General features: G+C 41.7%; 1 protein-coding gene across 8 annotated transcripts in view; it reads right to left on the reverse strand.

The window, feature by feature from the left end:
* The window catches only part of LOC116443267 (solute carrier organic anion transporter family member 1C1-like), a 53,031-nt gene that overhangs the window by 20,991 nt on the left and 15,718 nt on the right, over nt 1-16,322 (reverse strand). For 4 of the 8 annotated variants that reach the window (XM_032107322.1, XM_032107316.1, XM_032107317.1 and 1 more), the window contains 5 exons: nt 16,024-16,189; nt 15,407-15,588; nt 11,773-11,837; nt 10,462-10,579; nt 8,345-9,427 (listed from right to left, as the gene is read on the reverse strand). In XM_032107322.1, the coding sequence (XP_031963213.1) occupies nt 9,205-9,427; nt 10,462-10,579; nt 11,773-11,837; nt 15,407-15,588; nt 16,024-16,189 (754 nt within the window). In that variant the 3' untranslated portion in view covers nt 8,345-9,204. Of the gene's footprint in view, nt 1-2,508; nt 2,693-5,994; nt 6,058-8,344; nt 9,428-10,461; nt 11,190-11,772; nt 11,838-15,406; nt 15,589-16,023; nt 16,190-16,322 lie in introns of those variants that run through there. The other 4 variants (XM_032107320.1, XM_032107319.1, XM_032107321.1 and 1 more) reach the window with 4 other exon arrangements.

Raw genomic sequence — 16,322 nt, forward strand, 5'->3', positions numbered from 1 at the left:
AGGTTCCTTCCCCTGCATCATCATCATCTTTCACTGGGCAATCAGTTTTGGTTGTGTGCTTTTTCCTTGTGAGAGGAGCCACTGTCAAAGGCTTAGGCTCTCCATCTGGTTTGGCTGCAGCCTGAATGACTGGGGTGTCTGCTGATTTATCTTCCTGCCCCTCTACCTTTGCTCTACCTCTGCTGCCCTACAGTACCTAGCAGTGTGTGATAGGCATATGCCAAGGCCCAACATATTGCAATGAGCTTTTTCTCATTAGACTTGTCATTGTATTTCTCTTTCAGATATTTCCCCACCTCCGCTGGGTTCTGAATTTGTTCAGGGGGGAAATTCCAAGCTATTGGGTCAGAGAATTTCTTCAGAGTTTGGCCCATATCCTCCCATTCCCCACACCATTTAGGATTTTCCACATCTGGGTCAGGTGTCTCATCAGTCACCCTGGAAATCTGAGCTCTTATTCTAGACAAGCTGCAAACCACATAGAGGAAGCTTACTAGATAAAGTACCAGGAGGGTGGTCTCTTTAACATCCAGGGGAAACTGAACATTCTCAAAAGATAATGTATCAAATTTAAAGGGGAGGGAGATGAAAGGCTGGGAAACCCCATCTCCTCCACCTCCAACAAACTGGGTACAATTACTAATAAATTCCCAAAACAGGCTACTGAAACTAGGACTAGGATTAGGACAGAGAAACCACATATCATACAGACTTTGAACAGCTTCCTGTACCTCTGTCAACTTCTTATAAATCATTCACTGAGCACAGCAAAAGAGAAAACCTGGATTCATGCCCCTGCTCAGCAAAAGTTACGTTTCAGAGACAAGATTGGAGCAAGTTGTGGATAGGCAAATAGGCCTGGGGACCAGAAAGGCACTAGTACATCAAGCCAGAGAGACATTATGAAAACTCAACCAACATGGTGACTACTTTGCCCCAACACAAAGTAATTAAATTCAACTCAAAATGTAATTAGTACAGGTTTTTTCACTTTCCTTTGAGCCATGTGTTGGGCACCATTAATTATCTGTGCTGGTTTGGACAAATTTGGAGGAAAATATCCTCTGATAGAAGGCAGGTTACAACCATCCCTCCGTCACCAGGTTCAGGAAAAAAAAATTTTTTCCTCGGAGGAAAGTGAAAAAGATAAAACCTATTTATTTAACAAACACATAGGAAAAGGATAATAATGCTAAATAATAAAACCTCTCGCTGTGAAGAGAAACCTGGGAAGATTTCAGAGTCCTTCTGTAGGTGTAGTCTCTCTCCTCCTCCTCAGAGCTGGGTCAATGTGGGCCCACCTCCAGGGCCTCGGTCAAAAAATTCTCCCGATGTGTTCTGATGTTGAAACAGTCCAGAAGAGAAGAAGGGAAAAACCAAAGTCCCAGGAAAACAAAGTTCAACTCTCCATCTCCCTCTGGAGAAAAGGAGCCAGGAGCTGGCTAAAAAGCAAGAAGGGTGCTTTCTCCACTCTTGCTGCTGCAGCAGGAGAGGAGTGTGTATCTGTGTCCTTGAACAACTGTTTCAAAAGGTTCGCTCGGTTTTTTCCTCTCGCCCCTCTCAGAGACACATTATAAAGTCACCCCAAGACACACCCTCTTCCAGCAGGTTTCTTATACCATAACTGACATTTTCTAGTCACAAGACAAGCATCTTGGCCCGTGTTCATTGTTTTTATTGCAGGCTACCACACCATGCTGCTAATCTGTGTGGTTGCTGGTGTTCCATCAAGGGTGCAGACACACAACCACCTGTGTCCTCATCCTACTTCAAAGGTGTGTCACAAGCTCCACTGTTAGGCTCTGACTATGTCAAGATAAGTATTCCCTGTTGTTTTCAAAGTTTTATGGTGAAGCTTTGCATTCCCAAGGTTTCATTTTCAGATTGTCTTCAGATGTATTAGCAGACCTACCCAAGTGGGTTTTTGGCCTTTTAATCCTAAACATCTGGAAAGGGATGGAGCTAAATTTGCTCTTTTACTTGGGAGTAGTAGAACCTGTGCAAAAACGTGCTACTTTCTTTTTCATATAATGAAAACAGTATTTCTTTGTTTTCATCATTCTGACAAGTGAATACACATCAGTTTCTCCCTATTTTTTTCCTAGTCCTGTATATACCATTAATTTATAACTTTCCAGGAATTAAAATATTTTTTGTACTTTGCTTTCAGTATGGCTGAGAAGAATTTTTCTATCTTCAGACTGCTGCTGTCCAAACTGTCTGTGGAAGCATTCACAATCAAAGCTGACTTCTTGAACCAAGAACTGTTGATTGAAACTACCAGAATGGGAAACTAGTGAAGTCAAATTGAAGACTTGGTCTCACACCTAAAAAAAAGAGACGTAATTCTTTTTCCACTCTCCCCCCCCCATATTACTTCCAGGAAAAAAAAAAAAAAGGATTATGATAGTAAAAATCCCCTTAATAAGAACATAGAGATATCAGTAATTTCTGATTCCTGCTGAGATTAAAAGCAGTCCTTACAATGTAAGCCACAGTAAGTCACCTTTAGCACAGGAGCTGGTTGCAGACTCCTCCAGGCAGAGGGTGGCAGCAGATCCCACCAGAAGAAGAGGCTGCCAAGGCACAACTGGCAGGGGGCAGGCTGCAGTAGCAGGGAGCTGCTGGCCAGGCAGAGGCCAACTGTAGTAGGCAGCTTTGATTAGAGCCCTTATTCTCAAGACACTAATCCCTAGATACAGAAAATAAATGTAGTTTAAAATTTAACTCCTTGTTAACATACTAAGTAAAAGGGATAGTCTACAGCTAAGCAAATGTCAGGATACTACAGGAATCCTGAGAGGGTGAAAAAAGCCTTTATCATAATGGAAAAGGCTTCTTTGGTGCTCCTGTCCCAGAGTGTCTAGTTTCAATTTGGTGCTGTAGAGCTAACAAGAGAGAAAAGCATGCTGAGAGGCGGATCTGTTGTTTCCATCTTAGCCAATGTCCGGGAATTTATCCTTCCACTGCTCAGTGGAGCATTTGTCTTTCATAAGAGCTCCATAATTTTGTCATTGATTTGCATCATGCATCTATCTGGGCAAAAGTAGACCATGATGTGCTGTTTTGATGATATTTCTTTTTTTTTTTCTACTTAAAATACAAAGGGTAGATATTAATGCTGTTTGTGCAGTTTCTCTTTGCATTCAGTCTTAATCAGCAGCTTGGATTGGAGTTGTTATTACAGACACAGAATTGAAGTGTAAGTCATTGGCAGGTGAGAGTGCTTAGACCTTTGTAGGAGCCAATCCAAATGTGTGCTGCATCACAGAACAACAGCAACAAAAACTATGCAGACTTCAGGTGAAAGCCCAGTGCAAGCCCCCCATCACCTTCACATGGTCTGGGATATTACCTGATGTAACATGACTGAGATAATTAATATGGCTCATGTAAGTGAATACCTGGCATTATATAAAATACCCCTTCAACAAACTGTTCATCTGTCTCGTTACACTAGAGCAGATCTTTGACAGGAATGGGCGAGTCTTGATTTAAAGACTACACCTGACAGAAAAATCTATCAGATGTCAGAAACACCCCAAAGACTGTTGTTAGAGTGAAAAAAAAAAAAGTATCTTATTTCTATTATAGTTCTGTTTGATTTCCAGACACTGGAAAACTCTTGGCACAGTTAAATAAACAGATTTTTGCTGACTTTATAACATTATCACAGGTTGGTTTTTATATAAACAAGTTTGTGGTTTTCCACATTTTGCTTTAGAAGTGCCAACATCACAGGAGCAACAAAAGGGTTCTGGATACCACTGTGTACAACTGTCAGAGACTGAAATATTATAGTTTATGACTTAAACATTATCTTAAAGGACTTTTAAAACTGTATTCCAAAAGCTGCAGAGAAGACTACCGCACCCTGAATGGGGCCCTGATGGAGGCCTCACACGGCTTGCTGATGAAGATAGGAAAAAGTAACAACTCAGGGCTGGGGACATTCACTGAGCACAGGCTTAACATGTCCAAGATGAGGACCACAGCCTCAGGGCTATCAGCTGCCAGGCTCGAACAGACCCCCTGCACCAAAGGGTGAGGGGAGGAGATGCTCTGGGTATCTTGGAAAAGCCTCTGGTCAGAGGCGCAGTGACTGCCCATCCTCCACTGTGCAGAGGAGCCCAGCTGAGGGGCCCTCACCTGGGGAGGGGAAAGCTTATCCACAGCAGAAGGGGGTGACATGGCCCATCAAATGGGCCCCCCTCAAAGGGGTCCTCAGACCCTGCACCAGAGCACCAGAGATGATGCAACAGACCCTCAGTGTTGCAAGGGACAGTGTCAAGCTAGCCCCTGCAAGGGAGGCACGTGGGTGTTCCCACCTGGCCCAAAGTGTATATTAACCCATGGGATTCTGCACTCTCTGGCGTGTGGCCGCGTGGCGTGTGGCAGTGTGGCATGGCGTGTGGCAGCATATAGCGGCGTGGCCACGGCGGCGACGGGGGACCCTCACCACCAGCAGACCAGATGGAGGGGAGCAACGAGACATCACTGGGACCCTTGGATGGGTGAGATGCTTCCATCTAACCCCTGTCACCTCTCCTTGTTCCCCCACCCCCCCACGCACACTTCCTTTTCTATTTCTTTTTGTCTTTTCCCTTCCCTTCTCTTTGCATCTCTACTATTAAATAAAATACATCAATTTTTTGGCAACAACATCTAACCTCATTTGGTTTTAATCTCGTTTCTGGGGATATTTTGAACCTTCTAAGTTTTTTTCCGGTTTATGCACAGAGACTTAGCTTGCTTTGCTTTTCTGGGTTTAAACTGGATCGTAACAACAACCCTTCAAACTTACTATGCTCAACAGCCATGAGAGAGAGCTTCCTGGCCTGGTCACCATCCAGCTGTGAGAATGTGCTCCACATGCTCTCCACTAAATCCTTTCCTTGTTTACTCTTTTCAAAATTCAATGAACTGTATTAATCTGGGATGAGCTGTTGGTTAACTAACCTCCTGATATTAGCCACATGTTGCTTAAGTAAGGTCCTTTTAATGAGCACTTTAAATCACCATTAAAGGGACCCACACTTAAATTGCTGTCATCATTTTTACAGCAATTATGGACTTCTTGTCTTCTAGAGGTTGATTAGCACTGAATGAAGAAGTGCCTCATGCAGCACTTGTTTAGTGATGGTCCAGGGCACAAAATAAGACAACCAGGCTGGGTCAGACCTATATCTAGCCTTTGGGCTAGATTATGAAAAATTATTAATAATGTTTATTTATTTGCAAATGCTTTTAAAATACCTATATGACCTAGCTGCTTGCAAGTCTATACACTTTATAGCTTCTAGAAGTAAGTTTTAGTAACTTGTTTTTCTTTTAATGTCATGCAGAATTAGGCTGCATGTTGTGTCATCATCTGTCAAACCAGCCAGAGTGTTGCTGTCAGTGTTTTCTCTCAGATTATACCAACTGTGCTGTTATTTCAAAATATTACAATAGTGGTTTCATACATCAGTCTTACTCATTATTTTGAGCACTTCAAGGAGGCAATCTATAATTATTCAGCTTGTTTATTCTTTTTGAGACATCCACACCCTTTGCTCTCTGTTTTTCAGCAATTCCCTCAGATGATGGCATGGAATGAGCTATAGATAAATTGCATTGTTCCCTCAGTCTTCTGACCTTGCCTTTTTGCCTCCTTTATTTGCTAGAATAAGGCATGATTAAAAATGATGTGCCTATAACTAAGACAGGCAATGTCATTTAAGAGTTGCATTTTTTGCTGGGAGGTAAAAGAGGAAATGTGCCTTTGGCTCATGTGCCGCAGGCGTGATTGCACATCCCATTATGTGGCATAGCCTGGTTACCCTGCCCTCGTCCTGCATGTGACAGCTGGGGACCTTGCTGTAATATCCCACTTTTTACATGGCATACAGCCCATGGGGACTTCCTAACAAAGGGTGTGAGTCCCACTCTGGCCTCTAAGGCTGATATTAAAGGTTGGGAAATCACCTCAGCTAATTCTTTTAACAATCTTACCTTTGACAGTGAAAGGCGTTTGCTTCTTTGCAGTCTCTTGGTTGTGGTTTAGTATCCCTAACTCTAAAAAGAAAAGAAAAGATCCAGATTTGTTGACCTTTATGAGTCAGCACCTACTGCAGATATAGTTTAAGATGAAGAATTCTGGTAGGAAGATTCTGACAGGTCCAAATATCCTAGTGCTAAGATCATTTTTTCAAATATTATAGCAAGTCCAGAATATGTATCTCTAGTCAGACACTCATCCATGAATCCATGTTACATCTTAAAGTACTAAAATAAAGTAGCAGACTTGAAAATAGTTCAAAGTGGGAATGGCTTATATCTGCTCACTAACTTCCAGTATTATCATTGCTGAAGGATGAGAGGAGAAAAGTGGTCATTTTCAAAACATAATGAAAATAAGACTTACTGAAACCAACTCCTCTCTAGTATTCTATGTGTAAAGGAAATGGGTTATGGAAGGAAAGCCTGTATTTTAAAGAATTAATCACTAAGTACAGGCTTCATATATAACCATGAAGTTAACATACATAACTGATGAAGCTGATTTTTTCTGTCCCTGTTTCTTTCTGAACTACAGTAGGATATGTCTATGTCTCTTAATTTCTTTATTTGTCTGTTGTGGTTTAACCTCAGCCAACAATTAAATATCATGCAGCTGCTTGCTCACCCTGCCCCCACAGAGGGATGGGGAGAAGAATTGGAAAAAAAAAAAAGGCAAACCCTATGGATTAAGAACTGTTTAATAATTAGAATAAAATAAAATGGAATAATAATAGAATAATAATAATTGCAATGAAAAGGGAGGGAAAAAAAGAAAGAGAGAAACAAAACCCAAGAAAGACAACTTTTTGATGCACAATACAGTTGCTGACTGATATCCAGGCTGTTCCTTAACAATGACTGGTTCCTCCTGGCCAATTCCCTCCAGTTTATATACTGGAAATGGCATTCCAGGGTAGGGAATATCCCTTTGGCTAGTCTGGGTCAGCTATCCTGGCCATGCTCCCTCCTAGCTTCTTGTGCAGCTTCTCACTGGCAGAGTATGGAAAGCTGGAAAGTCCTTGACTTGGGGTAAACACAACTCCGCAACAACTAAAACGTCAGGGTGTTATCGACCCCATTCTCATACTAAATCCAAAACACAGCACTCTTCCAGCTGCTAAGAAGAAAATTTTCTCTCTCCCAGATGAAATCAATGAATTTTCCTGGCCCTCTTGCTGCCGGGCATGAGCAGAACTGCCGCAGTGACAGCTTCACTGCTGCCAGGACTGATTCACAAAGTAGGAATCACCCCCATTGCTTTGACACACATACAGCATCAAGCACTGAGTGAAATGCAGATACCTCTCCTTTTTTATCCCAGTGTGTACTTAAGCTGGGTTCCTCCTTTCTCTCATTGGATCTGACAGCTCATTTCTATGGGAAGTGCTCTCCCCAGGAAGCTATGGAAAGCTCCAAGCATTTTTCTTGATCCTGGATGCTGGTGCAGTTTGACATTTTTTGCTGTTTTCATGGTGATGTAATATGAATGAGACCTGAGACAGGAATGCCCGTATTTGTGATTCACCACAACCACAACTCTTGACTTAGTCCCGTATTCATAAACCTTCAGATTATTTTAATTATGTTTGTTTAGTTCAATATCTTGTTCACAGAAGGCCAAGTGAACAGCCACAGCTGTCCAGGACCTCACTGCCCATAGCCTCTGACACTTGCCTGGGAGGACAAAGATCTGGGACAGGAGGCTGGGTATCCCACATTCCAGGGAGACAGGCTGCTGTCTAAACACTCACCCATGTGGCAAATCTGGGTGGCATTGGTTCTTCCTCTGACAAATGCATTTTCCCCAGTAATGGGTTCAAAGCCTCACCTTCTGCAGATATTTGGTGCCTAAGCACCACCCTTCTTGGTGTTGCTATTGAGTGGATTAGGTAGTTCCCTAATGGCATAGTGTAAACACCGATCATTGATAAAGCCCAATGAATCCCACCCTTATGCATGTGCCCCTCCTCATGCACCCCACAGGAGAGGCAGCAGGGTACCTGCAGTCACTGCTGGGACCCAAATGATGTGATATGGGTTTGTTTGGCCAATATTGTGGTGAAGGATGAAGCCTACCTTTCATCATGTGCTCAAAAATTCTAGTTCTTTAAAGGATATCCTTGTGGTGCTGCCACTGGCTTTTCCGGTGCAAGGTTTCTTGAGATTTTTTTTCATATTAAACAGCTCTCCTTTGCACTCCCCACCCCAAATATAATTAATATCAAATATTGACAAAGTCCAAAAATGTCTTCGTTTCAGCTAGAAAATAAAATAAATTAAAAGGAAGAGCCCCAATCACCTGGTCTTTTAATTAATTTTAATTAATTTTATTTTTCTCAAGCTGTCTTTTCATAGTTTTTTAAAATATTAATCATATGTATCTTGTACCATTTTGTTATTACATCATAAAGTGCATGGAATTATTTAGTACACTGAGTACTAGCGAGAAACTGCTGGAAATCTAAAAAAGCTCTATTTTCATTCCAGTTTCCTTTGGATGATACTCTTGTGGTCTCTTTGACTGTAATGACAACTTCTATTGTTGATTGTTGTGCTACTGGACAAAGCTACTGGAAAACAGATTCCTAACCACAACATTTGATGTCCTAAGTGTTATGGATTGAATTCATGAGATGCCCAGAGCCTGTGGCTGATTTGTCCTTCCAGCAAACCACCTTCCTCCTGCCCTGTGCCTCACTGTTTGCAAGGATGGGCTACATGCCCGAGATCCCTCCACCTTCCAGGTTGCCAGATCAGGTTTTGTGCCCTGGTTCCTCTTGGCTGGTCCCATGGCAGAGGGAGCTGCATGGCAGCCTCCTCACTACCCCTCACACCCGGGAGGAAACCGAGGGGCAGCAGCAGCTCCTACAGCTTCATGAGGAGGGAGGGAGCTGAGGGGCAGCTGCAAAAACAGTGTCTCAGTGAGGGAAAAACTGCACCTCCCATAGGAAATCCCCTCACTCAGCAGAAAAAATGGTGAGCAGTGTTTTTAGAGCTGTTCACATGCTAAAAATTGGTGGTCTTTGCTTTTGGGGTTCACAGTGAAAATTGCAAGAAGGTGAACATTTTCATGGTGGATACTAAGATACTGCTTCACTGATGATGGATTTTTGCCTGGAACACCACTCACTGGGTAAAATCACGGTGGAGATCTCAGTTTTCCTAAAGTCTGGTCTCCTTTTCTGGCCAGTAAGTTGACTGAATTAACTGGTCACTATGGACAAAATTATCTTTTCTGCTCTTTGTTCTACAGGTGCCTCTCTCCCCGTTGGCTGAGAGGGTCTCGTCTTGTGGAGAAGACCTTTTCCGGAGAACCCAAAGGACAGCAACACTGAAGAAAATGGACACCGTGCCCAACACCAATGTCAGCCCCAGGTACACATACCTGAGAGAGAAATGATTGATCAGAGCCTGTGTCAAAGGCAACACATGACTAGAAGGCATCAAGGACACATTCATATTTTCATGGGGTAAGGCTGCCTAAGGACACTTCAGTCAAGGGGATGACCCTGGAGAGGGGAGTTTGTCAGCTCACCCAGGTCAGGTATAGTGTGGTCTGTGGTCAAGAAAGCATCTCAGGCATTGACTGACCTCCACCCCAATGTGCTTCAGTAAGAATAGCACTAATATTTTTAGGGCAATTACTCTATTTTTTGGTTGTCTCATACACAGTACCAGTGGTATCAAGACCATTTGATGGCATTTTTGCTTTACAGGCATATTGACAGCAACAACAGCAGCAACAATAACGTCATAATGTTTTATTAGTAAAAAGAGATTTTGCTCTTTCCTTCAAGTTTTCAAAACAAAATGTACCCTCCTCTCATGTTTATTTTCCTTGTGGTAGGAGAAGGTACAACCTGTTCTCCCGTTTTCCTCTTACCATTGTTATTCTATTCTTCATTTCTGGTGAAGCCTTTCACAAATGCAGTTCAGCCAATTACTGTCCTCTAGCAATAGATTGATAAAGACAACTCTGCACTTAAGCCTCTAGGTAAGCCAAGCATGTTTTGTGGCACCTTTGCCTTCCATTTTTTGATCCAGCTCCAACATGGAGAAAAATGAGGTTTAATAACTTATTTACACACACACACACACAATGACAGCAGAGACCCTGAAAGGTGAGGGAAGCTTTAAGCATAAAATTGAGGTTTCAACACGACTTTTTTGGTGAATTATTAAGTGACAATTATTACCAGCTGATACTGAAACAAGATGATCTGCCCCTCCCCCAAAAAAGAGATTGAATCAAAAAAGAATGGTGAAAGGTGAGCATTATTGTTAATATTGTTAGTCAGAGCCTTTCATTCAGTTTCAAATCTTTCACTCAAATTTTCTGATAGAAATTCTTCTACCAGTGCCAGGTGTAGATTTACTTTAAGAACAAAAGTTAAAGAATGAATGGAGAAGAGCAGTTACCTGAGTGCACTGGAGTCATAGAGTCTGCACGCTCCTCTTCCCCCACATCTTTTGCTTCCCCATTTCAGGCAAGTGGTATCTATGGCTACTCCGAAATACACTGGGGCTGGAATCCCCGCTGGGTGTATTTAACAAATAAATAAAGGTAAGAAATTTACTTTCCAGGGTGATCAGTTCTGATCTAGAGGCACGTTCATGCAGAACATTGAATAATATATTCTATTCAGCAATGACACTTCCTCCCTGTTTGCTGGTTTGAGAAGACGTGCCTTGTGCTGCCCAGGCACACACCACCCTTTCCTCCCTGTGGGAAGCCAGGAAAACATGACAAAACATCAAAAAGCCTGTGGAAGTCAGTGCTGGAGTGCTGGCCACGGTTTGGTTTCCTCACCCTGTGGGACATCTCTGGGGAAAAAAAATAGGAGATACTTCTCCTTTCTTGAGAGCCATGGAGTCTGCTCAGCTTGGGTGTAGGAGTGTCCTGTGTGTCGGGTGGGGGATGAGAAGGGGGTTCCCAGTGGGGCTGGGAACCTGCAGTGGGGCTGCAGGAATCCTCCAAGTATCTTGAGATCCTGCTGTGGCAGGGGCAAACCTGCTGCAGTTCTTGGGGGTGATGGAAAGGAAAAGCCTTTTTCATGTGCTGATGGGAACATCCTGGACTCTGTGTCACCTGGGAAGCCACCCAGGGTTGCTGGAGAAGAAAGTAAGCCTGGAGAGAAAATTCTGGCCTGCAAAGGTGTAAGAAAGAAGCCAAAAGCTAGTTTTGATGGAATTTCATCCAGTTCATCCAACTCAGCTCATTTAAATAGGTGACTTGCTTCTTGCTATTTTTTTTTCCATGAAGACCTGGAGGACTTTAGAATTTCCAGTTCATTGGCTTCTCATGTTACCCTTGATTTCAGGTGGCTGTAGCACAAGGCTGCAATGAACCCCGCCCCCAGGCACACCTGTAGTCAGATTAATTCCCTTAGAAACTAGTGAATATATGCCTGAAAAGCAATCACAAATTCTCAGCCATAGCTGTTGTTTTATGCTTTTTGCTGAGTAAGGGGACAAGATGTAGTTTTGATGTTAGCTTCATCTAAAGGATCACATCTCTATAAATATTGGCCTTGTGTATTTTAACTATACCTAACACATAGTTATGTGATTTATGAAGTACAAAGCAATTTCCTTTTTCCAACCTTTTTTTTTTAATCATATGATATTTATTTACAGATAGACATTGTTCTTTCCAACAATCAAAACTTAATTCTAAGAGAAATGATTAGTGAGGAGTGTATTAAAACCGACTCAGGAGTACAGACTTACCAAGTACTCTTATTGCCAGGGTATAGATACCAAGTGCAAATGATTTCAAGTAGGGTTTAATGCATCTAAAAATAATAATAATAAAAAAGGTGTTAAATAGAAATAAAGCATCAGGTGTATATAATAAGAACACAAATAGAAAGCAAGAGAAAGGAAAGAAATGTTACTTTTTCCTCCTTATTGTCACAGACCTTAACCAAATTGCAGAAATATGTAAAAAAGGTGATAAAATCAGAACGGCATCCAGGAATTCTGAACACCTATATTCAGCATCACATTTTAAGATGGTTGTGGATTTTCAGATGATATCAGCACTTAAGTGTTACTAATACAGGATAAGAAAATTGATAGTGAAATCATGCAGCCATTGGATGGTTTTATTCAGTTAGAAACTCCATTAAATTCAGGACAAATCCCAGACTAGTACAAGGTATTTAGGCACTCACTTTTCATTGCACTCTATCTAGGATCAGGATCACAACTCCTGTAAAGGTAAATCTTCCAAGCCATTCTCTGACAGAGCAGACCATTTGCATTTGGACTCTTCTGAGATTGCAAGGTGAGTCCAACACACACATCCAGTTCTTCTGGCTCCAGATGAGCCCTGCTGCCACCTTAGACCATCATCTTGGCTCCTTGAGGGAGGGGGAGGTGGTGGGCAGGAGAACAGCTGCCTTTCCCATCCATGTGATCAGCAGTGTGTGTATGGAGCCTCTCAGATTAGCAGGAATCACCTGCTCCCCCACCAGCTACTCAAATGTGCTGTTTCTCCCAGCATGTACCAGACTGACTATTACAATCCCTAATCCAGCACAAATCTGCGTATATGTTTGGTTTTGGCAAGTGAGTAGTACCAGCCACATGACAAAACAAGGACATTTTTGGTATGTGGGGTAACATGTATATCAATATGGTAATTAATAAAACTTTTGTCACAGTCATTCTATTAAATATGTCAGAAAAAATAAAATGGACTGAAATTCAGTTGTCACTATGGATGAACATAGCACTCTGGAGGTACAGTCTGTGTGCTCTGAACTAGGATGGCCTCTGCTTCTGCAGAAATTAATGTAATTGGGAATATGTTTTAAAAAATAATGAAGACATTTCAGAATGAACTCTATTGTCCCCCACCAGTGATAGTTTTCAACACTTTATTCTCTAATGCCCCAGTCATGGATTATCATCATTCAATCTGTTGATTGTGGCTTATACAAGCATTCCCATCTACAAGGGCATGACTGTAAAATGATTTTAAGTTGGAAGAACAGAGTCTTGCTCTCCTACCAGACACTTGCTACATAAGCATGCCTCAGCCTAGAGTTCTCCTAAACTCATCTGAGGGCATAGAAAGCAAAAAGTGGAAAATAAAGCAAATAACTGGATATTTGTGTTTCACAGGATTAATATCCTGCAAAAAAGTATTCTCTTTCAGATGAAAAAAAATTGTTTTATTCTTTGTATTGTCTTTGCACGGAAACAGGAGTCCTTTGTGATCCTGAGTGATAGCCAGACCTCTTAGGGAGATCTGAGACTTCCTTTTCACTGCCTAATCGCCTGCTATTAATAGCTGGTGCTTGAACAACAGCTATCTGAACTGCAGGGCTTTTTTCTCCAAAACTGGGCTGTCCCAAGTTCCTTGGCTACTGTAATTAGACTAATACCACCAAAATGGCATTTCAGCAAATGACCTGGTCACCCGCTGTAAGCATATTTCAATGACTTCAGTGCGCAAATCATCAAAGTAAATGTCACTACATCTTACAGGCTTTTAGGGATGTAGCTGTATTTGTGCTCCATGGCACATGCAACGATATCTGCTCATCTGGAAACATCAGCTTGCTTAAGTGCTGGAATCTTAACAGAGATTACTGAATACTGAATGATTTTTAAAACACATAATTGGAAAAAAATACATAATGAAGTCTGCAATTTGACCTTGGGACTACTTGTATTCAAAGATAATTTACTTTCCTTCTGGTAACAGAAGCACACTTCCAATTCAGCCAGATTTTTGGAGAAAGTCAAGTCAGTGAAAGATTTCAAAAAAGAGAAAAGTAAGCATGAGCTTAAAGTGGAATTGTGCCCACAGGTCATTTGCAGTGCAGAAAAAAAAAAAAAAAAGGATTGAACTTACTGAAACATGTTTTATTTAGTTGCTCATCAAAGGTGGATGCCTTCAATCCAGCAGGAAAACACATAACTTCTCAGCTTCAGTTAAATGTCTCTCAAAGTAAAATGATTTTCAACAGCAATAGAAGCTTTGGAGCAGAACCAATAAAACTGTTTTGCTGATTTCATATAACAAAGGGGTTTAGTATTGTAATTGAAAACCTTTCTAAGCTTTTTTAACTAAATCAATTAAGCAGTAAGACCCCTAAGAGCAAGTTCTTAGGGCTGAGAAGGGAAGGCAACTCTGTGTGATTTAAGCGTGTATGTGTTCAGCTATGAAATCTCCTCCCAAACGTTTTATGCAGTGGAGACAAGAAGAAAAGCAGGAGGTTGAGCATGGCTACCATGATTTTGAAGCCCTGCGTGGTACCAGATCTGTACATTTCCCACCATATGTCTTATGGATAGAAGCAAGATACCATGTAGAGGGAAAGGGGAAGGGAACTGCATCCCTGCATAGCTCTATGCCCATATTTATCCAGCATGTCAGAAGCAACCACAGAGAGCGATCTGGTGTAAATCCTGAAGGCTTTTCTGCAAGCTCTCCACTCATGAATCATCCTCATCTTGGCACATGGACAGTTCAGCTGTGCAGAAGCTTCAGTAAAAATTGTCTAAAATAGATTACAGTACGATTGTTCTTGGAGTGAGCCCTTGGGGAGAGAGAGATGCTGTGTGGTTTTCCAGCACTCAGTGGTAACCCTGCAAGGTGTGTGAGGAAAGCTATGCAGCTTGTATACACCTCACTGGCAGTGTTTGTGCAGGGCAGTGGAGAAGGATCCTCACCTCAACCATTTCTGAAAGTCTCTGCGTGAATATTTATTCTGGTTCAAGGATTGTGATGGAATCGTAGCTGAAGTCACATTTCTTTATTTAGGTTTTTCCATATGGTCTATGTTCAGCCAGTTCTAACACTGGCATTGTCTATGTGGTTTAAAGATACCAGCAATGAGACAGGGCCTGGTCCAGAAAATTTGATTCAAAACCAAAGAGAATTTGGGGGTAAGAAAACACAGTTATAATACTAAAGATTAGTTAGACTGGATTTACTGTTGTTTTGTTTGAGAAGCAGAATGTGCCCATCTGGAAATAATTTGGAAAAAGGAACTGAGAAAGAAAGATTTCCAAAACAGAGCAGAACAGGACTTGGAATCCAAAAATCGCAAGAAGCTGACAAAAATCCAGATTAAGCACTGGTAGTATTAAATACCTTTTGTACTTCCTAAAATTAGCTTCAAAGCTTACAGTCAGTGATGGATAAATAGTTCCAGCAGTTAAATATACACTGGGACATGCATTCAACAAATCTATGCTTATCACAACAGGAAAAAAAAATCTCATGCTAAACCAATCTTCAAAACAAAGAGAAAAATACTAGGAATACCAGGAGGGGAGGGAGTACCAGTCACATGTCAAAACACTTTGAAAACATTTGGCAATGCTAGCAGAAATTATTGCTTACCTTAGAAGCAGTATGTATCCGGGTGTGCCACCTACTGACAAAGTGTATGAAGTGATAACTGATATTACTAGAAAATACAGAAACATCCTGGGACACTCATTTCCTTTTTGACATGGTCCCACCACAGCTGAGGAGCTTTGTGAAGATTCAAAGGTTCCCACGCAGCTGCAGTTAAAAAAAACCTGGAAGAGAGTGGGCAAAAGTGTATGATAACCTAAACGGCGGGGAAGTAGATGTTTAGGAATATCTTATCATGCTTTTCTGGGTGGCTGAAAGTTTACATCCAAAGGGGGGAATGTTTTACAAAAGGAAAAGGCTTATTCAATGAAGGACAAAATTATAAAGTATCAACTGTTGATTAATGTAGTTATTAGTTTTTTTCAACAGTCTTGGTAGCCAACAGCTAAAAAAGAAAAGCCTCCAACATTCTCTGCTTGTGATTTCTGCTGGCAACAGCGAGAAAATTTTAAATGTGTGTGGCAGATTGCTAAAAAACCCTGAGGATTTCAGGGCTCAAGAGGATGCGCCATGCTCAATTTTAATCCACTTACTCTGACAGACCCAGTTGTATCAGAAAGAATTATCGCATCTCTTATGGAAACGAAAGATTGTCTTACGGTGTTTTTCCCACTGCCGTTGGATGCCTGGCAGCCGGCGAGACAGGCGGAAACATAGGTAACTCCGTTTTCCCCACAGATGGGGTCCCAGTCGTTCTTGGAACATGAGCAGCCTGAGTTGCACTCTGAAAACAGGGCTTGCTCGTAATCAGTCATTGGTTTAGTTCTGTGGAAAAAGAGAAATTGCAAAGGTGTTGTCTAGAAGATGTGGAGGAAATCATGATCACCTCATGGGTTATGCTCTCTTCCAGGTGCACTGGGCCAGACCTTCCCTCTGTAGCCCATTAAAGGTTGTCTCT

Source organism: Corvus moneduloides, chromosome 4 (genome assembly GCF_009650955.1).
Source record: "Corvus moneduloides isolate bCorMon1 chromosome 4, bCorMon1.pri, whole genome shotgun sequence".
Classification (NCBI taxonomy): Eukaryota; Metazoa; Chordata; class Aves; order Passeriformes; family Corvidae; genus Corvus; species Corvus moneduloides.